Genomic DNA, 24,820 nt, shown 5'->3' with positions numbered 1-24,820 from the left:
CTTATCGTTAATTTTAAAGTAGGAAAATCACTGTGCAAGTACTATCCAATTATCCAAATATTCATAAAAATATGCAAAGAGTGACAGCAACAATTTATGTCTGTATTGACTTGTTTCTAATATACCTCTTGTTGAGCAGTTCTATGCTTCTCAGTAATTACTGCCATCTCTAGTTCTATTTTTTGCTTCTCATTGCTGAGCTTGCTGATATCCTGGGAATGCTGTTTTATTTGGTCTGTCAACTTCATTGTTTCTTCTTTTAGCTTCTGCATGAGTTTTTCTCTGTGGAGGAACTGAGATAGAACTAAAAGCTGCAGCCATTATTTCAATTCATATTCATCGTGTCCTTGAATTCTAACACCTAATACAATTTTCTATATGAATATATTTGTGTAAGCAATTCAGAGTTAGTCATCCATAATACATTATTCACAGCAGATGTAGCTGTCCTCTTTCAAATAAAGTTTTAGACATATCAATATGCTTAGTTCACGGTCAGGATCCAAATCTTGTATAACTCGCTGGGAGGTTCTGATGACACATTAAAACTATATTACATCATCCTGTCATGTGAACTTTCACTTTGATGGTTCAATTTCTAATGACACCACATCATCTATTTTCAGTTCTTCTTGATTTTTAAAACACAATAGGGCCAATTCTTGTCTCCAGGTCTAAGTCAGTTCTTAATGGTAACAAAATCCCGTCTGTAAGGTCAATTGCAAATAGCAGTCAATTCTCTAGTGTAAATTATTGACGGCGCCGAGTGCAGACTCAGATCGATCTAGGGAGTACACTAATGCTGTGAAAGTAAAATTGAGTATGAATCAAATTTACACTGATGGGGACAATTAAAGGAAGTGTCACAAAAGGATGACAAAAATTCTGAAAGCTTTTGAAGAGACTCAAAAGGGATTCTAACTCTGGCAGCCTTTGGCAAGACTGTTGGGACAGATGATTAAGTTGCAGGTAAAAATGGAGGGAAAGGGAATCAGAAGTGCAAGTATGGTGCAGATAAGTGGTGACACAGCCCAGCACTTGACCCTCTGTTTTATGGCTGCCAAAGTGGAGGTAATGCTGCATCAGCTGCTTAGCAAAGAGCATTGCCCTCTGTGTCACTCCACAGTGCTATTCGCATAGGTCAGCACTGCAGCATGCCTGGAACAAAAAATCAGTCACATTTCAAGCCAAGCTAACCATTACAGTCCCTCTATATGCCAAACCAATGCTGCAAGGCAGGTGCAGCTCTAGCTGCGGCAGATGGCACAGCTCTGCACGTATCTCTCTGCTGCCCCAAAGAAAGCAGTTCTGCAAAGTCTTTGTCAGATAGCTATGCCATGGTCTGGAAAAATGGTTGCTGGTATCGTAGTGGGTGCAGCCAATCTGGTTATGGTGGCTTGATCACCCCTGGAATGTTTTCTTTCATGCAGTCTCACATAGAGCAGGACATACTGTGATTAAGATGCTGCTTAAGAACCATCTTGCATAACAGTTACTCAGGTATGTACATATCTTGTATCCTACACAATCACATTATGAGTGGCCCAAGGCTCCACCCTTGGTGCCCTTCTTTTTCTTGGCAACATCATTCATAGGCACGTATGCTGATAGCACCCAGTTTCATTTCTGCCACTACTCTTGACTCCTAGGCCACCAAGGCGCTGTTCGGCTGCTTAGCTGTCCTAATGAGCAAAAAAATTCCTTCCCTCGACATCAGCAAGTCTGAACATTTCCTGTTTGGGTTCCACCTAAAACTCTATAAATTAATGGACCCTTCCCTCACTCTCACACATTCCTCTCCGAACCTCGTGGTGTGCAAATTTGATGTCCATTTTTACCTGAACTGAGCTTCAAGCCCCACCTCCCAGTTACCATCAAGAGCCTCTATTTACTGCAACAACAACTTGCATTTATATAGTTCCTTTGATGTAGAAAAATGTTCCAAGGTGCTTCAGAAAGGCATAATTAGACAAAAATAGACGCCGAGACAGAGAAGGAGATATTAAGAGGTATCAAGAGCTTAGTCAAAGAGATGGGTTTGAAAGCAGACCTAAAAGGAGGAGAGGGAGGTAGGGAGGAGGAGGGGTTTAGGCAGTTAATTCCAGGGTGTAAGGGCTATATGGCTTAAGGTATAGCTGGCAATGGTTGGGAAGTGGGAATGCACAAAAGGTCAAAGTCAGAGGAACCAAGAGTTCAGGAAAAGGAGTTCTAGAGCTGGAGGAGGTTGCAGAAATAGGGAGGGGCAAGGCCCTGAAGGCATTTAAATACAAAGATGAGAATTAAAAGTTGGGGGACTGTAAATTAGCAAGTTCAGGGGTGATGGGTGAGCAGGATTGGGTGCGAGATAGGATACAGGCAACAGAGTATTGGGTGAGCTGAAGTTTATGGAGCATGATGAATGGGAGGGAGAGATAGTTAATGACCAGGACAGCATTGGAATAGTTGAATTTGGAGGTGACAAAGGCATGGATGAGAATTTCAGCAGCAGATGGGCTGAGGCAGGGGTGGAGACAGGCAATATTATGGAGGTGAAAGTAGGCGGTCTTTGTGATGAACAGTACATGGGATCGGAAGCTCAGCTCAAGGTCAAAAAGGACACAGAATGCAAAGAGTCTAGTGAAGCCTGAGACAATGGCAGGAGCGGGGAATAGAATCGGTGGCAAGGGTACGGTGTTGTGGCAGGGTGGAAAATGATGGCTTCATTCTTCCCAATGTTTAACAATGGGAAATTGCTGTTCATCCAAGACTGGATATTGGACAAGCAGTCTGACAATACAGAGGCAGTGCTGGGCTCGAAAGGGAGAGAGAGAGGTGATGGAGAGGTAGAGCTAGGTGTCGTCAGTGTACATGTAGAAAGTGACCACATGTCTGCGGATGATGTCACCAAGGGACAGGAAGTAGGTGAGGAAGAGGAGGGGACCAAGGACAGATCTTTGGGGAACTCCAGAGGTAATGGTGCAGGGGCAGGAGGAGACATCATTGCTAGAAACCAGAGAAGTAAGGAACCAACGAAGGCAATCCCACTGAGCTGGACAACAGAAGCAAAGCAGTGGAGAAAGATGGTATGGTCGACTATGTCAAAGGCTGCAGAGAGGTCAAGGAGGGACAATGCATTATGGTCACAACAACAACTTGCATTAATGTACCAGCTTTAACGTAGAAAAACATCCCAAGGCGCTTCACAGGAGCGTAATCAGACAAAAACTGACACCGAGCCAAAGAAGGCGACATTACGACAAGGTGAAGGAAGTTGGTATGTGCAAGAAGCCGAAGTTGAAGGAATGCAGAGTTCACAGAGTTATAAGAACATAAGAATTAGGAGCAGGGGTAAGCCATATGGCCCCTCGAGCTTGTTCCGTCATTCAATCAGATCATGGCTGATCTTCAACCTCAACTCCACTTTCCTGCCTGATCCCCATTTCCCTTGATTCCCTTAGAGTCCAAGAATCCATCTATCTCAGCCTTGAATATACTCAACGACTCAGCATCCACAGCCCTTTGGGATAGAGAATTCCAAAGATTCACAACCCTCTGAGTGAAGAAATTCCTCCTCATCTCAATCTTAAATGGCCGACCCCGTATTATCAGGTCCAAGGGATTTGTCGGCGTTTAGTCCCTTTAGTTTGTCTGGTACATTTTCTCTACTCATATTAATTGTTTTAAGTTCCTCACACTCATTTGTCCCTTGATTCCCTACTATTTTTGGTATGCCTTTTGTATCTCCTACTGTGAAGACAGATACAAAATATTTGTTTAATGTCTCTGCCATTTCCTTATTCCCTATTATAATTTCTCCTGTCTCGGCCTTTAAGGTACCAATGTTTGCTTTTGCTACTCTCTTCCTTTTTACACACTTGTAGAAACTCTGACAATCTGTTTTTATATTTCTTGCTCGTTTACTCTCATATTCTATTTTCTCCCTTTTAATCAATTTTTTGGTCATCCTTTGCTGGTTTCTAAAACTCTCCCAATACTCAGTCTTACAACTATTCTTCGCAACATTATAAGCCTCTTTTAATCTAACTTCTTTAGTTAGCCACGGATGGATTGCTTTTCCCTTGGAGTTTTTATTTCTCCATGGAATATATATTCATTGAGAATTCTGAAATATTTCTTTAAATGTCTGCCACTCCTTATCTACCATCATACCTCTTAATCTAATTCCCCAATTTACCTTAGCCAACTTGCCCCTCATACCTATGTAATTGGCTTTACTTAAGTTTAAGATTCTAGTTTTGGACTTAAGTGTGTCATCCTCAAAGGGCTGAAGGAGGTTACAGAGATAGGGAGGGGCGAGGCAACATAGGGATTTGAACACAAGGATAAGAATTTTAAAATTGAGACGTTGGTGGACCGGGAGCCAATGTAGGTCAGCGAGCACAGGGGTGATGGGTGAAGGGAACTTGTGCGAGTTAGGATGCGGGATGAGCTCAAGTTTATGGAGGGTGGAAGATGGGAGGCCAGCCCATGAAACTACCGGATTGTCGTAAAAACCCATCTGGTTCACGAATGTCCTTTAAAGAAGGAAACCTGCCGTCCTTACCTGGTCTGGCCGACATGCGACTCCAGACCCAAAGCAATGTGGTTGATTCTTAACAGCCCTCTGAAATGGCCTAGCAAGCCACTCAGTTGTACAATCTCGCTACATAAAGTCATAATAAGAATAAAACCGGACGGACCACCCGGCATCGGACCACTAGGCACCAGACAAAGGCAAACCAAGCCCAGTCGACCCTGCAAAGTCCCCCTCACTAACATCTGGGGACTTGTGCCAAAATTGGGAGAGCTGTCCCACAGACTAGTCAAGCAACAGCCTGACATAGCCATACTCACAGAATCATACCTTTCAACCAACATCCCAGACTCCTCCATCACCATCCCTGGGTATGCCCTGTCCCACCAGCAAGACAGACACACCAGAGGTGGCGGTAGAGTAATATACAGTCAGGAGAGAGTGGCCCTTGGAGTCCTCAACATTGATTCCGACCCCATAAAATCTCATAACATCAAATCAAAAATGGGCAAGGAAACCTCCTGCTGATTACCATCTACTGCCCTCCCTCAGCTGATGAATCAGTCCTCCTCCATGTTAAGCACCACTTGGAGGAGGCACTGAGGGTAGCAACGGCACAGAATGTACGCTGGGTGGGGGACTTCAATGTCGATCATCAAGAGTGGCTCGGTAGCACCACTACTGACCAAGCTGGCCGAGTCCTGAAAGACACAGCTGCCAGACTGGGCCTGCGGCAGGTGGTGAGCGAACCAAAACGAGGGAAAAACCTACTTGACCTCGTCCTCATCAATTTAACTGTCGCAGATGCATCTGTCCATGACAGTATTGGTAGGAGTGACCACCGCACAATCCTTGCGTAGACGGAATCCCGTCTTCACACTGAGGGCATCATCCAACGTGTTGTGTGGTATTATCACCATACTAAATGGGTTGGGTTTAAAACAGATCTAGCAGCTCAAAACTGGGCATCCATGAGGCGCTGTGGGCCATCAGCAGCAGCAGAACTGTATTCCAGCACAAACTGTAACCTCATGGCCCGGCATATTCCTCACTCTACCATTACCAACAAGCCAGGGGATCAGCCCTGGTTCAATGAGGAGTGTAGGAGAGCATGCCAGAAGCATCATTAGGCATACTGAAAAATGAGGTGCAAACCTGGTGAAGCTACAACACAGGACTACATGCATGCTAAACAGTGGAAGCAACATGCTTTAGACACAGCTAAGCGATTGCACAACCAACGGATCAGATCAAAGCTCTGCAATCCTGCCACATCCAGTCGTGAATGGTGGTGGACAATTAAACAACTAACAGGAGGAGGAGGCTCTGTAAACATCCCCATCCTCAACGATGGCGGAGTCCAGCACGTGAGTGCAAAAGACAAGGCTCAAGCATTTGCAACCAGCTTCAGCCAGAAATGCCGAGTGGATGATACATTTCGGCCTCCTCCCGATATCCTCACCATCACAGAAGCCAATCTTCAGCCAATTCGATTCACTCAACATGATATCAAGAAACGGCTGAATGCATTGGGTACAACAAAGGCTATGGGCCCCGACAACTTCCCGGCTGTAGTGCTGAAGTCTTGTGCTCCAGAACTAGCTGCACCTCTAACCAAACTGTTCCAGTACAGCTGCAACACTGGCATCTACCCGACAATGTGGAAAATTGCCCAGCTATGTCCTGTCCACTAAAAGCAGGACAAATCTAATCCGACCAATTACCACCCCATCAGTCTACTCTCAGTCATCAGCAAAGTGATGGAAGGTGTCGTCGACAATGCTATCCAGCGGCACTTACTCACCAATAACCTGCTCACCGATTCTCACTTTCGGTTCCGCCAGGACCACTCGGCTCCAGACCTCATTACAGCCTTGTCCAAACATGGTCAAAAGAGCTGAATTCCAGAGGTGAGGTGAGAGTGCCTGCCCTTGACATCAAGGCAGCATTTGACTGAGTGTGGCACCAAGGAGCCCTAGTAAAATTGAAGTCAATGGGAATCGGGGGGGAAAATTCTCCAGTGGCTGGAGTCATACCTAGCAGAAAGGAAGATGGTAGTGGTTGTTGCGGGCCAATCATCTCAGCCCCAGGACATTGCTGCAGGAGCTCCTCAGAACAGTGTCCCAGGCCCAACCATTTTCAGTTGCTTCATCAATGACCTTCCCTCCACCATAAGGTCAGAAATGGGGATGTTCGCTGATGATTGCACAGTGTTCAGTTCCATTCGCAACCCCTCAGATAATGAAGCAGTCCATGCCCGCATGCAGGGGAACATCCAGGCTTGGGTTGATAAGTGGCAAATAACATTCACGCCAGACAAGTGCCAGGCAATGACCATCTCCAACAAGAGAGAGTCTAATCACCTCCCCTTAACATTCAATGGCATTACCATCGCCGAATCCCACACCATCAACATCCTGGGGGTCACCATTGACCAGAAACTTATTTGGACCAGCCACATAAATACTGTGGCTACAAGACCTGGTCAGAGCCTGGGTATTCTGCGGCAAATGACTCACCTCCTGATTTTCCAAAGCCTTTCCATCATCTACAAGGCACAAGTCAGGAGTGTGAGGGAATACTCACCACTTGCCTGGATGAGTGCAGCTCCAACAACACTCAAGAAGCTCGACACCATCCAAGATAAAGCAGCCCGCTTGATTGGCACCCCATCCACCACCCTAAACATTCACTCCCTTCACCACCGGCGCACTGTGGCTACAGTGTGGACCATCCACAGGATGCACTGCAGCAACTCGCCAAGGCTTCTTCGACAGCACCTCACAAACCCGCGACCTCTACCACCTAGAAGGACAAGGGCAGCAGGCACATGGGACCAACACCACCTGCACGTTCCCCTCCAAGTCACACACCACCCCGACTTGGAAATATATCGCCATTCCTTCATCGTCGCTGGGTCAAAATCCTGGAACTCTCTACCTAACAGCACTGTGGGAGAACCTTCACCACACGGACTGCAGTGGTTGAAAAAGGCGGCTCACCACCACCTTCTCAAGGGCAATTAGGGATGGGCAATAAATGCTGGCTTCGCCAGCGACGTCCACATCCCATGAACGAATTTTAAAAAAAGACTTAAGAGCATTGGAATAGTCAACGGTTACAGATGATGCCAAGTGTGACTTTGGTCAAGGCTGTTTCAGTGCTGTGGGTGGGATGGAATTATGTTGGGAAAGATTCATATATGTAGTTCCAGGAAAGATGGGCATTGATTTGGGAACATAGAAACAGGAGTATATGCCATTTAGCCCCTTCAACTTGTTCTGCCATTCAATGAGATCATGGCTGATCTGTGACCTAAATCCATATAGCTGCTTTAGCTCCATACCCCTTAATACCGTTGCTTAACAAAAATCTATCAATCTCAGATTTAAAATTAATAACTGAGCTAGCATCAACTGCCATTTGCAGAAGATAGTTCCAAACTTCTAGCAACACGACGTTTGAAAACTTTGGAGAGGAAAGGGAGGTTGGAGATGGGACGATAGGAGAGGGGTCAAGGGTGTTTTTTTTGAGGAGGGGGCTGCTGATGGTAGTTTTAAAAGAGAGGTACAGCACCTGAGCAGAGGGAACCATTTACAATGTCAGCTAGCATGAGGGCCAAGAAAAGAAGTTGGGTGGTCAGCAGTTTAACGGGAATAAGGTCAAGGGAGCAGGTGGTTTTCATGGGCAAGATGAGCTCGGAGAGTGCCTGAGGGGAGATACGAGAGAAATTGGAGAAAAATGTGGGTTCAGGGCTAAGGGTAAGTCTGAGGGGAGGTTTGGTTCGGTGAGGAAGGGGAAGCAGTGGAGGCAACTGAACAGATGGTCTCAATCCTAGTGATAAAGAAGTCCATGAATTCCTCCCTTTTTTTTTTGTTGGTGAGTGTGAGGGATGATAGGGGGGGGTTAACGAGACAGTTGGTAGTGGAGAAAAGAAGCCGAGGGTTATCTTTGCTTTCCAGGATGACGGCAAAGATGGAATTAATGGGGATGTATCCACATGGGCAAAGGAGTAAAGACAAAAAAAATTGAAAACATTGGATTTTTAAAACAAAAGTAGAAAATACTGGAAATAGATCAGACAGCATTTGGAAAGACAAAAGGCATGTTAATGTTGGATAGAGAGATGGCTGGAGGGCAGAATTGAGGAATTAGGGGAACAATATTGAATGTTGTGGTTTGCCAACTTGTGGGGCAAAGTGTAACAAAAATTGTGACAGAATGTGAAAGACTACAGATAGTCTAGCAGGATGGGCTGATAGATTCAGGCCCTGTTTGATGCAGAAAAGTGTGAAATAATACATTTTGAAAGTTAGAACAGGAAAAAGAAATACCCCTTAAATTGTAAGATTTTAAATGAAGTAGAGGAGTAAAAATACATTGGTGCATAGATACGCAGGTCATTAAAGGTGACAGCACAGGTAGGTGCGACCATTAAAAAAAGCAAACAGAATCTTTGGTTTTGTATCTGGAGGCATAGATAGAAAAGCTAAAAGGTAGTGTTAAACTTGTACAAGACCTTAGATAGACTGCAGTTGGAACATTGCATCCAGATTTGGTTACTGCTTAATAGGAGGGATATAAAAGCAGAGGAAAAGGTCCAGTGTAGATTCACTCAGATGAAGAGTTTCAGTTATGAAGAAAGATTTAAGAAAGGGCTCTTTTCACTCGACCTATAAAGATTAAGGGGTAACCTGATGTAAGTTTTTAAGATTATGAAGGGTTATGATAATGTAAATAGTGATTGGTTGATCAGTGGAACCGTACAGTAATAACAAATCTAAGATAATGACAAAAGGAATTAAAGTGGTTGGAAAAAGTTCTTTTTTAAAACAGAGGGTGGTTACATGAAGGATTTCTTTGTCACAAACCTGTTGCTTAAGTAGTGTTTACAAATTGTTTTAAAAGGGAATTTGACAGTTGCATGAAAACCAGGAATATTAAAGGTTATGGGCAGTGAGCAGGAGAGAGTGACTAGGCTAGGTAGCTCATGCAGAGAAATACATCAGCAAAGACTCGATGGGCCAAAGGCCTGTAACATTCTATGATTCTTTAAATACACATCATGCAACCCCTACATTTTCTTAACTTTAATTAGTTTCATAAATTTTGAACTGCCATTTACTGAAGCTTTACAAAGAATATATGCAAAAAGTACCAAAATGAAGAATTTGCTTCCCTATACAAAGCCAATCACAATCGGCCATCTAGGGATACTCGTGAAATGCTGTATTCTTCTACAGTAGACTGTCTCTTCAGCAGCAGAATCACGTTGTGTAATGAATCAAGAAGAGTCATCAAAGTTCAAACTCTGTGATGAAGTGTGTGTACCTGTCTGCTGTTTTACATCTCCATTAATAAGCAATCAGATTTGTTTGACGAGGTAGAAGCACCTTCCATGGCTTCAGATAGTAATATGCTGGTATATGAAAATAAAACCTTGTAATGTGTCAGTGAAAGTGTTCCTGTTTCTGTGACATTGGAATGAATATTAAAATGAGCTGAACTCTCCCTCATGGCATGTCTATTTATGATTAGACATTTTCACAGACAAGCTGTACTACTGCATTTCTTGTGAAGCCACAAGGGATAAAAACTGTAGCTACCAGTGAAGGTAGATTAGGCACCATTACGTATAGTGTTCTTCAAACTTCAAATAGAGTTATCATCCAAATACCACAGTAAAGTCAGCATACAAATTGGAAAATCTCTTTAAGGGTGGCTATCTTTTGTGATACTTTTGTAGCATTTTTGCCCAAAATCCAACAAGGAGGTGAGTGAAGAATATGTTATGTATATCATTTAATTCAAAAAAGAGGACTAAAGGTGAGCAAACTACATTTATTTTTCATTCATGATGTTCCTCACGCTGTGGGCAATTCTTGTAAAACAGTACAGCTAGAAATGTCTGCTTCTGATCTGGCCAGCCCACAATTTTTCTCTCTGTTAAAATAAATTGGGGTGAATTCTTTCAGTACTACAATAGCAAAAGGACTGTGACTCAGAGGGACTGCAGAATCAAAGAAGGTAGCCCAGAAGTCACAAAATGAGCTATACAACATATGTGAGTGGGGCAAACAATAGGAACATAGGATCAAGAGTACGCAATTCAGGCCTCGAGCCTGTTCTGCCATTCAAAGAAGAGGTGAAAGCATTAAAAGATGCAATGGGCTTGATGATAATGAGGATGAGATAGTAAATATTCCGAATGATTACTTCTTCAAAGTATTCACAAAGGAAGACATGAACAACAGTCCCTGCCCCAAAAGAGAGTACCAAAGCATAATTCACGATCTCAACATAAATAAATTGAAAATCCTAATCAAGCTGAAAGGGCTTAAAATAAATAAATCCCCACGGAAGATGTTATCTATCCTGGAGTGTGGAGAGAGACTACCAAGGAAATTTGTGAGCCACTGACAATCATTATGAGGGAATCAATGGACACTGGGGAAGTATCAGTAGATTTGAAACAGGCTAATGTGGTGCACCTAATCAAAATGGGTGACAAAACAGACACAGATAACTGCAGACCCATTAGTCTTACTTCAATTCTGTGCAAAGTAATAGAATCAATTATTAGGAATAAACTTAAGAATTATCTATACTTAGTAAACAGCAGTTAACATGGTTTGAGATGGTGAAAATCCTGCCTGACCAACCTCCTTGATTTCTTTGAGAAAGTGACAACCCAAGTATATTGTGATAAACAGTCTTCCATACTTAGACTTCCAAAAGGCATTTGGTAAAGTTCCACACAAGAGATTATTAATTAAGCTCAAATTTGTGGGGATTCATGGCAAAACTTGTGTATGGACAAGAAATTGGTTGAATTGGTAGAAAACAATGGTTACTGGATAGAGGGGTAAAGTCAGGCTGCAGGTTGGAGGGAGTACTCAGTAAGGGTCCCAGGTCTCAGCATTGGGACCGCTACTGTTTCTAATTTGCATCAGTGACTTGGATGCTGAAACTCGATGTGAACTGGCTAAATTTGCAGATGATATCAAGCTCAGAGGGACAGTAGGATCAAAGGAGGCAGCCCAGAAATCACAAAATGAGCTGTACAAAATATGTGAGTGGGGCAGACAATAGGAACATAGGATCAGAAGTAAGCCATTCAGCCCCTCGAGCCTATTCCGCCATTCAATGAGATCATGGCTGATCTGTACCCTAAATCCATTTACCCGCCTTGGCTCCATATCCCTTAATATCCTTGGCTAGCAAAAATCTATCGATCTCAGATTTAAAATTATTACTTGAGCTAGCACCTACTGCTTTTTGTGGGAGAGAGTTCCACACTTCTACCACCCTTTGCATGAAGAGATGTGTCCTAACTTCTCTCCTGAATGGCCTGGCTCTGATTTTACATACCCTTGTCCTAAACTCCCCCATCAGTGGAAAAAAAGTTTCTCTCTATCTACCCTATCAATTCCTTTCAAAATCCTAAAAACTTCATCAAATCATCTCTTAACCTTCTAAATTACAGGGAGTACAAGCTTAGTTTATGTAATCTCTCCTCATAATTTAACCCGTGGAGCCCTGGTAACATTTTGGTGAATCTGCGCTGCACTCCTTCCAAGGCCAATATATCCTTTCTAAGGTGCGTTGCCCAGAACTGCACACAGTACTCCAGATGTGGTCTAACCAGGGTTTTGTATAGCTGTAGCAAATCGTCCTCCCCTTTATAGGCTAGTCCTCTAGATATAAAGGCTAACATTCCATTAGCCTTTTTTTTTATTCGTTCATGGGATGTGGGCGTCGCTGGCGAGGCCGGCATTTATTGCCCATCACTAATTGCCCTTGAGAAGGTGGTGGTGAGCCGCCTTCTTGAACCGCTGCAGTCCGTGTGGTGAACGTTCTCCCACAGCGCTGTTAGGAAGGGAGTTCCAGGATTTTGACCCAGCGACGATGAAGGAACGGCGATACATTTCCAAGTCGGGATGGTGTGTGACTTGGAGGGGAACGTGCAGGTGGTGTTGTTCCCATGTGCCTGCTACTCTTGTCCTTCTAGGTGGTAGAGGTTGCGGGTTTGAGAGGTGCTGTCGAAGAAGCCTTGGCGAGTTGCTGCAGTGCATCCTGTGGATGGTACACACTGCAGCCACAGTGCGCCAGTGGTGAAGGGAGTGAATGTTTAGGGTGGTGGATGGGGTGCCAATCAAGTGGGCGGCTTTGTCCTGGATGGTGTCGAGCTTCTTGAGTGTTGTTGGAGCTGCACTCATCCAGGCAAGTGGAGAGTATTCCATCACACTCCTGACTTGTGCCTTGTAGATGGTGGAAAGACTTTGGGGGGTTTGGTAATTTTTTGTACCTAACCACTATATTTTAGTGATCTGTGTACATGGACCCCTAAATCTCTTTGGATCTCCACTGTTCCTAGCATTTCACCATATAAAAAATAATCGGATCTATCCTTTTTTGGTCCAAAATGGATGACCTCACACTTACCTACATTGAAATCCATCTGCCATAGTTTTGCCCATTTACTTAATCTATCAATGCCTCTTTGTAATTTTATGTTCCCATCTACACTACGTACTATGCCACCAATCTGTGTGTCATCGGCAAACTTGGATATATGGCTCTCTATGGTGTTATCTAAGTTATTAATAAATACAGTGAATAGTTGAGGCCCCAGCACAGATCCTTGTGGGGCATTACTGGTCACTTCCTTCCAATTTGAGTACATACCCATTATCTCTCCTCTCCATCTTTTACTGCCTGACCAATCTCCTAACCAGGTCAATAATTTGCCTTCAATTCCATGACCTTTAATTTTAGCTAACAGTCTCTTCTGTGGAGCTTTATCGAATTCCTTCTGGAAGTGCATATAAACTATATCCATAGACATTCCCCTGTCTACTACTTTAGTTACTTCCTCAAAAAATTCAATTAGCTTCGTTAGACATGACCTACTCTTTACAAATCCATGTTGCCTCTCACTAATCAGCTCAAATTTCTCTAAGTGCTCAGTCACTCCGTCCTTAATTATAGATTCCAATAACTTCCCCACTAACATGTCTATAATTTCCTGGTTTCTCTCTCTCACTTTTCTTAAATAATGGAGTTTGCAATTTTCCAATCTAAAGGGACAATTTCTGAATCGAAAGAGCTTTGGAAGATTATGGCTAAAGCATCAGCAATTTCCTCACCTACTTCCTTTAAAACCCTGGGGTGAAAACCATCAGGTCCTGCGGATTTGTCAGTCTTTAGTGCCATTATTGTTTCTAATACTGTTTTCTTGCTTACATTAACTTTAGTAAGTTCCAATCCTTGATTCATTATTAGTTTGCCTGGAATGTCAGGTATATTATCTTCTTCCTCCTCTACTGTGAAGATTGACACAAAGTAATTATTCAACAAGTCTGTCATTTCCTTATTTTCATTTGCAATATTACCCACATCTGTTTTTAAGGGCCCACATTATCCTTGACTATCCTTCTTCTTCAAATATAATTGTAAAAACTTTTTGTGTTAATCTTGATAACCCTCGCAAGTTTCTTTTCATATTCCCTTTTTCCCTCCTTACTATCTTTTTTGTATTCCTTTACTGTTCATTATATATCTCCCAGTCTCCTGGATCTACACTATTTTTTGCACTTTTGTCTGTTCTTTCCTTTAGTTTTATGTTATCTCTCATCTCTTTTGTCCACCATGGGTATTTTATTCAGTAAGTAGAGCTCTTGCCCCTTAGGGGTATATACTGGTCCTGTATTAAGCTAAATTATTTTTTGAACACTTGCCACTGTTCATCTGCAGTTTTACCTGATAACAGTTTTGACCAGTTTGCTGTCATCAGTCGCTGTATCATCCCGTTAAAAAGTTAGCCTTACCAAAATCTCGAATCTTAGTAACTGTGTTACGTTTCTCCTTTTCAAACCTAACATTGAATTCAATCATATTATAATCATTGTCAGATAAATGTTCCCTTACTGTTAGGTTATTAACTAAGTCGGCTCGTTACTCATTACTAAATCTAGTACAACCTGCCCTCGTGCTAGTTCTAGAACATATTGTTCAAAAAAACTATCTTGTACGCACTCAAGAAATTCATTACCTTTCTGACTTGAGCTACTCTGCTCTTCCCTATTTATATGAAAATTAAAGTCTGCCATTAAAACAACTCTGCTTTTGCAATAAGCCTCTCTAATCTCTGAATTAATACATTCTGCCACTTAATTGCTGCTATCAGGAGGCCTGTAGAGAACTCCCATTACAGTTTTAAGTCCTCTCTTATTCCTCAATTCTAACCATAGAGTCTCTGCTGATTGCTTTCCCTTACCTATATCCCCTCTTATTAATGTTGTAATAGTATCTTTGATCAACAAGGCTACCCCTCCTCCTCTTCCAGTACTCCTATCCTTTCTAAAGACCTTATAGCCTGGAATATTTAACTACTAACCATTACCAGCTTCCAGCCATGTCTCAGTAATGGCCACCATGTCATACCCTCGAGGCTGTATTTGAGCCTCTAATTCACTCAATTTATTTCTTATACTCCGTGCGTTAGTGTATAAAACTCTTACATTGGCAAGAGACCCTAACCTGTCCTCCTGTCCTGATGCTGTCTTTCTCACAACCATTTAACTTGACACGTTTCTTATTTGTCACTCCTGCTGTAACGACTTTAGTTATTTTAGTATTCCCTTCAGCTGGAGCATCCAAATCACTGTTCGTGACCTGAACACTGCTCTTATCCTTTTTTTAAATCTTTAAATTATCATTTTTACTGTTGTTTCTGACTGAGCCCCTCCCACCACCACCATTTATTAGTTTAAAGTCCTTTTTACCACCCAGATGAAGGTTAATGCATTGGAGCAAACATGGGCAACATTTATAGTTCATAAATAGCACTTAAATAGCGAATGCCACTTATGAGCCCAAGGAGTCTTTTTTTTATTCATTCATGGGATGTGGGCGTCGCTGGCGAAGCAAGCATTTATTGCCCATCCCAAATTGCCCTTGAGAAGGTGGTGGTGAGCCGCCTTCTTGAACCGCTGCAGTCCGTGTGGTGAAGGTTCTCCCACAGTGCTGTTAGGACGGGAGTTCCAGGATTTTGACCCAGCGACGATGAAGGAACGGCGATATATTTCCAAGTCGGGATGGTGTGTGACTTGGAGGGGAACTTGCAGGTGGTGTTGTTCCCATGTACCTGCTGCTCTTGTCCTTCCAGGTGGTAGAGGTCGCGGGTTTGAGAGGTGCTGTCGAAGAAGCCTTGGCGAGTTGCTGCAGTGCATCCTGTAGATGGTAAACACTGCAGCCACTGTGCGTCGGTGGTGAAGGGAGTGAATGTTTAGGGTGGTGGATAGGGTCCCAATCAAGCGGGCTGCTTTGTCCTGGATGGTGTTGAGCATTTTGAGTATTGTTGGAGCTGCACTCATCCAGGCAAGTGGAGAGTATTCCATCACACTCCTGACTTGTGCCTTGTAGATGGAGGAAAGGCTTTGGGGAGTCAGGAGGTGCATCACTCGCCGCAGAATACCCAGCCTCTGACCTGCTCTTGCAGCCACAGTATTTATATGGCTGGTCCAGTTAAGTTTCTGGTCAATGGTGACCCCCAGGATGTTGATGGTGGGGGATTCGGCGATGGTAATGCCGTTGAATGTCAAGGGGAGGTGGTTAGACTCTCTCTTGTTGGAGATGGTCATTGCCTGGCACTTGTCTGGCGCAAATGTTACTTGCCACTTATCAGCCTAAGCCTAGATGTTGTCCAGGTCTTGCTGCATGCGGGCTCGGACTGCATCATTGTATGAGGGGTTGCGAATGGAACTGAACACTGTGCAATCATCAGTGAACATCCCCATTTCTGACCTTATGATGGAGGGAAGGTCATTGATGAAGCAGCTGAAGATGGTTGGGCCCAGGACACTGCCCTGAGGAACTCCTGCAGCAATGTCCTGGGGCTGAGATGATTGGCCTCCAACAACCACGACCATCTTCCTTTGTGCTAGGTATGACTCCAGCCACTGGAGAGATTTCCCCCTGATTTCCATTGATTTCAATTTTACTAGGGCTCCTTGGTGCCACACTCGGTCAAATGCTGCCTTGATGTCAAGGGCAGTCACTCTCACCTCACCTCTGGAATTCAGCTCTTTTGTCCATGTTTGGATCAAGGCTGTAATGAGGTCTGGAGCCGAGTGGTCCTGGCGGAACCCAAAGTGAGCATTGGTGAGCAGGGCATTGGTGAGTATGTGACGCTTGATAGCACTGTCGACGACACCTTCCATCACTTTGATGTTGATTGAGAGTAGACTGATGGGGCGGTAATTGGCCGGATTAGATTTGTCCTGCTTTTTGTGGACAGGACATACCTGGGCAATTTTCCACATTATCGGGTAGTTGCCAGTGTTGTGGCTGTACTGGAACAGCTTGGCTAGAGGCGCAGCTAGTTCTGGAGCACAAGTCTTCAGCACTACAGCCGGGATGTTGTCGGGGCCCATAGCCTTTGCTGTATCCAGTGCACTCAGCCCTTTCTTGATATCACGTGGAGTGAATCGAATTGGCTGAAGACTGGCTTCTGTGATGGTGAGGATATCAGGAGGAGGCCGAGATGGATCATCCATTCGGCACTTCTGGCTGAAGATGATTGCAAACGCTTCAGCCTTGTCTTTTGCACTCACGTGCTGGACTCTGCCATCATTGGGGATGGGGATGTTTGCAGAGCCTCCTCCTCCCGTTAGTTGTTTAATTGTCCACCACCATTCACGACTGGATGTGGCAGGGCTGCAGAGCTTTGGTCTGATCCGTTGATTGTGGAATCGCTTAGCTCTGTCTATATCATGTTGCTTCCACTGTTTAGCATGCATGTAGTCCTGAGTTGTAGCTTCACCAGGTTGGCATCTCATTTTGAGGTATGCCTGGTGCTGCTCCTGGCATGCTCTTCTACACACCTCATTGAACCAGGGTTGATTCCCTGGCTTGTTGGTAATCGTAGAGTGAGGAATATGCAGGGCTATGAGGTTACAGATTGTGCTGGAATACAATTCTGCTGTTGCTGATGGCCCACAGCGCCTCATGGATGCCCAGTTTTGAGCTGCTAGATCTGTTCTGAATCTATCCCATTTAGCACGGTGATAGTGCCACACAACACATTGGATGATGTCCTCAGTGCGAAGACGGGACTTCATCTCCACGAGGACTGTGCGGTGGTCACTCCTACCAATACTGTCATGGACAGATGCATTTGCGACAGGTAGATTGGTGAGGACGAGCTCAAGTAAGTTTTTCCCTTGTGTTGGTTCGCTTACCACCTGCCGCAGGCCCAGTCTGGCAGCTATGTCCTTCAGGACTCGGCAGCTCGGTCAGTAGTGGTGCTCCCGAGCCACTCTTGGTGATGGACATTGAAGTCCCCCACCCAGAGTACATTCTGTGCCCTTGCTACCCTCAGTGCTTCCTCCAAGTGGTGCTCAACATGGAGGAGGACTGATTCATCAGCCGAGGGAGGACGGTAGGTTGTACTCAGCAGGAGATTTCCTTGCCCATGTTTGACCTGATGCCATGAGATTTCATGGGGTCCGGAGCCAATGTTGAGGACTCCCAGGGCCACTCCCTCCTGTCTTAGTAGATTCAATGCTTAATGGGTGCGGTTTTCAACTGTTCCCCATCCATTTCTTGCCTGAAAAATGTGTGACGAGCAATTGAAAATCGTGGGGGCACCTTGGCTACCCAATTGATGCCCACAGCACACCTGAAGCAATTTTCAGGCCCCATGGCTGAGGAAAGGAAGGAGTCACGGGGGTGGGGGGGGGGTGAAATTTGTCGGCGGCAGTGGCGCAAAACCGGCAATAGCAAATCAGTAGCCAGTATTATACCTGACCCACTGACTCATAGTCAATGGAAAAGAAAATCGTGCGGAGTGTAAAATGAGCGGCCAATTCACTATTGCCCATTTGGCGGTACTGCCCAAAACCAATTTCACCCCCCCCCCCCCCCCCCCGTTCAGGAAAGAATGAGCTGGAGTAGGAGACAGTAAAGTAAGGATGCAGGAAGGAGTAAAAACATGCATCATGATGTATTTTCAGTTTAGAAGGAACAAGAGAGGGAAGTTCAGCACTATTATTAAAATAGAAAGAAACAATAAGAAAACTTGAATTTATTTAGCACCTTATCATGTTGAAATGCTTCACACAGCGAATAATTTTTGAAATGCTGTGACTGTTCTGTCGGTAAACAGAGCAGGCAGCAAGAAAAACTGCAAGATATTGGAGGCTAGAGGTGAAAGAGATTAGTTTTTTAAAAAAACAACAAACTGTTCCTTCTGCTCCGTCCAGGAGTGAAATAGAGGGGAAATGAAATGTTTGATACATGGGAATGAAATCAGTTGGAGTTCGAAGCGAGCACCTGTGGGCTTGATGGCCTTCTTTTGTCCTGGATACATAAACTCACATAATTACTCTCTTACTTATCTAATCAGCTCTGTAAACATTGAGCTGGTGGTTGATAGCAGTTAACAATTATCATTTAGTTGCTCTCATTTCTATCCCTCTGTTATTATATCCATAATGCCAATAGTTGTCGAAATTATCACATACAATATTGTTCCACTTCTGCCCAACTTAACGGGCAAATCTTTGTAAAAAATTCTGGCCTGGAAAATCCATGGGAGCTGTCCCGGTCCCCCACTATAACTTCGGTGGCTACCATCCAGTGCCAATAGCAGTCACCTGTGGCTTCACCTTCTAACATAGAATGCTGCAATCATGATCTATAGTGATGATACTATGGAGTACCACAAAGTGTAACTCTCCTCATACACACTTCCTACAAAGGCTGATAACCAGTTGGGATGCTTTCTGCGACATTCCAAAAGCTCTAAGAATTTTTGTGACATACGAAATTGACGGGCAGGAAAAGACAAGCTGGTCCTCCCTCAGCTGATGAATCAGTCCTCCTCCATGTTGAGCACCACTTGGAGGAAGCACTGAGGGTAGCAAGGGCACAGAATGTACTCTGGGTGGGGGACTTCAATGTCCATCACCAAGAGTGGCTCGGTTGCACCACTACTGACCAAGCTGGCCGAGTCCTGAAGGATATAGCTGCCAGACTGGGCCTGCGGCAGGTGGTGAGCGAACCAACACGAGGGAAAAACTTACTTGACCTTTCCTCACCAATCTACCTGTCGCAAATGCATCTGTCCATGACAGTATTGGTAGGTGGGACCACCGCACAGTCCTCGTGGAGGCAAAGTCCCATCATTGCACTGAGGACACCATCCAATGTGTTGTGTGGCACTATCACCGTGCTAAATGGGATAGATTCAGAACAGATCTAGCAGCTCAAAACTGGGCATCCATGAGACGCTGTGGGCCATCAGCAGCAGCAGAATTGTATTCCAGCACAATCTGTAGTCTCATGGCCCGGCATATTCCTCACTCTACCATTACCAACAAGCCAGGGGATCAACCCTGGTTCTATGAGGAGTGCAGAAGAGCATGCCAGGAGCAGCACCAGGTGTACCTAAAAATGAGGTGCCAACCTGGTGAAGCTACAACTCAGGACTACATGCATGCTAAACAGTGGAAGCAACATGCTATAGACAGAGCTAAGCGATTCCACAACCAACGGATCAGATCAAAGCTCTGCAGTCCTGCCACATCCAGTCGTGAATGGTGGTGGACAATTAAACAACTAACGGGAGGAGGAGGCTCTGTAAACATCCCCATCCTCAATGATGGCAGAGTCTAGCACGTGAGTGCAAAAGACAAGGCTGAAGCGTTTGCAACCATCTTCAGCCAGAAGTGCCGAGTGGATGATCCAACTCGGCCTCCTCCCGATATCCCCACCATCACAGAAGCCAGTCTTCAGCCAATTCGATTCACTCCACGTGATATCAAGAAAGGGCTGAGTGCACTGGATACAGCAAAGGCTATGGGCCCCGTCAACATCCCAGCTGTAGTGCTGAAGACTTGTGCTCCAGAACTAGCTGCGCCTCTAGCCAAGCTGTTCCAGTACAGCTACAACACTGGCATCTCCCCGACAATGTGGAAAATTGCCCAGCTATGTCCTGTCCACAAAAAGCAGGACAAATCCAATCCGGCCAATTACCATCCCATCAGTCTACTCTCAATCATCAGCAAAGTGATGGAAGGTGTCGTCGACAGTGCTATCAAGCGTCACATACTTACCAATAACCTGCTCACCGATGCTCAGTTTGGGTTCCGCCAGGACCACTCGGCTCCAGACCTCATTACAGCCCTGGTCCAAACATGGACAAAAGAGCTGAATTCCAGAGATGAAGAGAGAGTGACTGCCCTTGACATTAAGGCAGCATTTGACCGATTGTGGCACCAAGGAGCCCTAGTAAAATTCAAGTCAATGGGAATCAGGGGGAAAACTCTCCAGTGGCTGGAGTCATACCTAGCACAAAGGAAGATGGTAGTGGTAGTTGGGGGCCAATCATCTCAACCCCAGAACATTGCTGCAGGAGTTCCTCAGGGCAGTGTCCTAGGCCCAACCATCCTCAGCTGCTTCATCAATGACCTTCCCTCCATCATAAGGTCAGAAATGGGGATGTTCGCTGATGATTGCACAGTGTTCAGTTCCATTCGCAACCCCTCAGATAATGAAGCAGTCCGTGCCCGCATGCAGCAAGACCTGGACAACATTCAGGCTTGGGCTGATAAGTGTCAAGTAACATTCACGCCAGACAAGTGCCAGGCAATGACCATCTCCAACAAGAGAGAGTCTAACCACCTTCCCTTGACATTCAACGGCATTACCATCGCCGAATCCCCCAACATCAACATCCTGGGGGTCACCATTGACCAGAAACTTAACTGGACCAGCCACATAAATACTGTAGATACAAGAGCAGGTCAGAGGCTGGGTATTCTGCGGCGAGTGACTCACCTCCTGACTCCCCAAAGCCTTTCCACCATCTACAAGGCACAAGTCAGGAGTGTGATGGAATACTCACCACTTGCCTGGATGAGTGCAGCTCCAACAACACTCAAGAAACTCGACATCATCAAAGACAAAGCAGCCCGCTTGATTGGCACCCCATCCACCACCCTAAACATTCACTCCATTCACCACCGGCACACTGCGGCTGCAGTGTGTACCATCCACAGGATGCATTGCAGCAACTCGCCAAGGCTTCTTCGACAGCACCTCACAAACCCACGACATCTACCACCTAGGACAAGGGCAGCAGGCACATGGGAACAACACCACCTGCACGTTCCCCTCCAAGTCACACACCACCCCGACTTGGAAATATATTGCCGTTCCTTCACTGTCGCTTGTTCAAAATCCTGGAACTCCCTTCCTAACAGCACTGTGGGAGAACCTTCACCACACAGACTGCAGCGGTTCAAGAAGGCAGCTCACCACAAACTTCTCAAGAGCAATTAGGGATGGGCAATAAATGCTGGCCTCGCCAGCGATGCCCACATCCCATGAATAAATTTTTTTAAAATTCCCAGAGAGACTCCTATGTACCTGAGATCAAGAAAAGTCAGACAATGGGGAGTATGAAAGGAGCTGAATCTACAATAAGATATGTACACATTAATGTGGCCAGCATTGGAAATAAGATGCTGGAACTGGAGGCTGTAGTGGCAGGAGGGAACTGCAGTGCAGATGGAATATCAGAAACATGGTTAAACCTAGAGGATGGCAATAAATATAACATTTAGGGGTATAGAGTGTTCAGAAGACAGAGAAGGAGGTAGTATAACCCCTTGTGTCAGAGTCATCTGGGAGGTAAGTGAAGTTGACCCTGTGGAAGTGGCAAAGCTACAAAATGAACTCCGTTGATTAGACAGTTCTGATGCAAAAAAAAAACAAAGCAAATTTAGGAGTATGCTATGGCCCACCAACATCAGGAGAAGGACAATTTGCTCCATGAAAAGATAAAAATATATGAAAACAAAACAGTTATCTTAATGGGAGAATTAAATCAGCCAAATAATATGGGAAAACCCAAGCAGGTTAAGGTCATAATTGGAAGATGTAATGCATGACAGCTTCATGTCCCAGTGTGTCAAGGAAGCCATTTCTTTGCCTGCAGTCAGGAATTCCAGCTAGAGACTGAATTTGAATTGTTATTCAATACAAACAAGGCCTGTGCACGCCAGTAGCTCTTCTTTGTTTTTGGAACCAGACTCAATGGATGAAAAACTGCGGGCATAGGCCCAATGTCCCCTCTGGCAGGCTCTGCACTGCCAACAGAGCCTCAGAAAATGTATTCTGAGTTGTCTTTACCATGCTGCAAATTCCTGGAAAATATTTTCTTGGAGTAACCTACTACTGTGTTGCAAGTCTGAGGCTCAACTTGGAGTACTTGGCTACAGCTTGAATAGTTGTCTTGGGCTTTGCTGGCCATTTGTCCTGCAATGCCTTGGGTTCCTTCTGATTAGCTGCTATAAATGTCGATTACAACAGGAGTAGGCCATTCAGCCCCTCGAGCCTGTTCCGCCATTCAATTAGATCATGACTGATCTGCATCTTAACTCCATCTATTTGCTTTGGTTCCGTAACCCTTAATACCCTTGCCTAACAAAAATCTATCAATCTCAGTTCTGAAATTTTCAATTGAATTAGCCTCAACAGCGTTTTGGGGGACAGGGTTCCAGATTTCTGTTACCCATTGTATGAAGAAGTGCTTTCTGACATCACCCCTGAACAACCTAGCTCTAATTTTAAGGTTGTGCCCCCTTGTTCTGAACTCTCACATTCAGCTCTTTATTTTACATCTAGAATCAGGTTAACGTTCCTTCCCATCACATTGGATGCCAGGACTAGCTGTCTGTAAACCCCATTCCCTTCTTTTTTATTTCTGTATAAAAACTTCAAAACAAAGTAAAGCATGATGTTTTGGAATTTTCTGAGCTAAATGATGTCAATGGTAAATGATAACTATATACATGGAATAGTTTATTTAAGCAGTCGATGTTGATCAAAGCAGACATGTGTTTGCTCCTATAGAGACAGGCTCTTCCTATTCCCCCGCCCCCTCCAATCACTTTCCTCACCATCTCTTAGGAATATCCCCAGACCACAATATTGATTGTTCCCAGATCCCAGTATTTCCATACTCCATTCCCCACAATTACCCCCTCCCACTCAGATCCCTTCCCTGCCCACATCCTCAGACACTCCAACCCCTACAATTTGCTTCAACCTGGCACCGATCCCCTCCATTCCCTTGATAGAAACACTAATGTAACTGTAAACAATTTACATCTAGCTTGTGTTTTGTCAATCACACTTTGAGTATCACACTTTTGAACTGGTAGGAATGCATCAATCAGCATGTAACAAGCAGTAATGAGGACCACCGATCATAAAGTTCAAAACCTACAGATCAAAAATGGGTCGTCAGGAAATACTACCAATAAAAATGGTTAACCAATCAATTAATTCAAATCCTTTCAGTCATCTTGGGTTCTCCACGAAGCTCATTTACTAATCAAAGTAAAATAACATATCGCAGCATCAAATTTACAAACTTTACAGGAGAATAAATACACTTATTTATTGGATCACATTTTCTAGGTTTGAAATGCCAGTAATAACATTTTCCATCAGACGCTGGTGCCTTTTTGGGAATCCTCAGTCTGGAGTTCACAAAGGTACCAAGAGCCATCACTCTCAATTGGTTGACTCTCATTTGGGAGACTCACCAGTTTGCAGTCTACAGGTCCCAATATGGATTTGTGACTAAAACTCACAGAAGTTTTTTTTAATCAACAAGACTAGCCTTTCACAATGTGTGCCAGAATTTGTTGTTTGTAACTCCTGTCCCTTCTGTACATTTGTGTATTGATGGACTACAGACAAACTCCCCCAGGGAAAGTTAACCCTTAAAATCGTTTTCTCAAATAATCTATTTTACTTAGCCTAGTAACACGGTAATACAGTAAGCACAATATATATTTAATTTAATTATACAAATTTAAAAGCGTATGTATTGTAAAATAAAATAACATTCTGCCTCTGTTCCTATCACTCAGAGAACTGTGGACAATTGATTAGGATTCCATTATTTTAAAGCTGGTCTACTGTACACAGACGAGAGTATACATGCAAGACTTGATGTGAGGTAGAATGTAAAATTTGATGGATAATACGCACTTATCCTAGCCATGGATGTTTTTTTCAGCACAAAAGCTTAAATACCCAATTATGCAAACTGTTTTATAAGATTAAAACATGAAGCTTAATAACAAATGTCACGAAAAAAGGTTCCAAGGTTTATTTATTCATAAAATGATTACCTCTTCATAGCAAGCAGAGTATTGCTTTTGAGCGTCCACTAGTTCTTCTTGCAAAACACACAGTTTGTTTTCTTTCTGATTAATCTATAAA

General features: G+C 44.2%; 1 protein-coding gene across 1 annotated transcript in view; it reads right to left on the bottom strand.

Annotated features, from left to right (window-relative positions):
- LOC137308418 (early endosome antigen 1-like) overlaps positions 1 to 24,820 on the bottom strand; it is a 498,139-nt gene that overhangs the window by 243,596 nt on the left and 229,723 nt on the right. The window contains exons 13-14 of the mRNA XM_067977151.1: positions 24,730 to 24,813; positions 126 to 293 (exon numbers count right to left, since the gene is read on the bottom strand). Coding sequence (XP_067833252.1) covers positions 126 to 293; positions 24,730 to 24,813 — 252 coding nt within the window. The remainder of the gene's footprint in view (positions 1 to 125; positions 294 to 24,729; positions 24,814 to 24,820) is intronic.

This window comes from Heptranchias perlo, chromosome 3 (assembly GCF_035084215.1).
Source record: "Heptranchias perlo isolate sHepPer1 chromosome 3, sHepPer1.hap1, whole genome shotgun sequence".
NCBI lineage: Eukaryota > Metazoa > Chordata > Chondrichthyes > Hexanchiformes > Hexanchidae > Heptranchias > Heptranchias perlo.
This window is presented reverse-complemented; position numbering and strand designations above follow the sequence as displayed.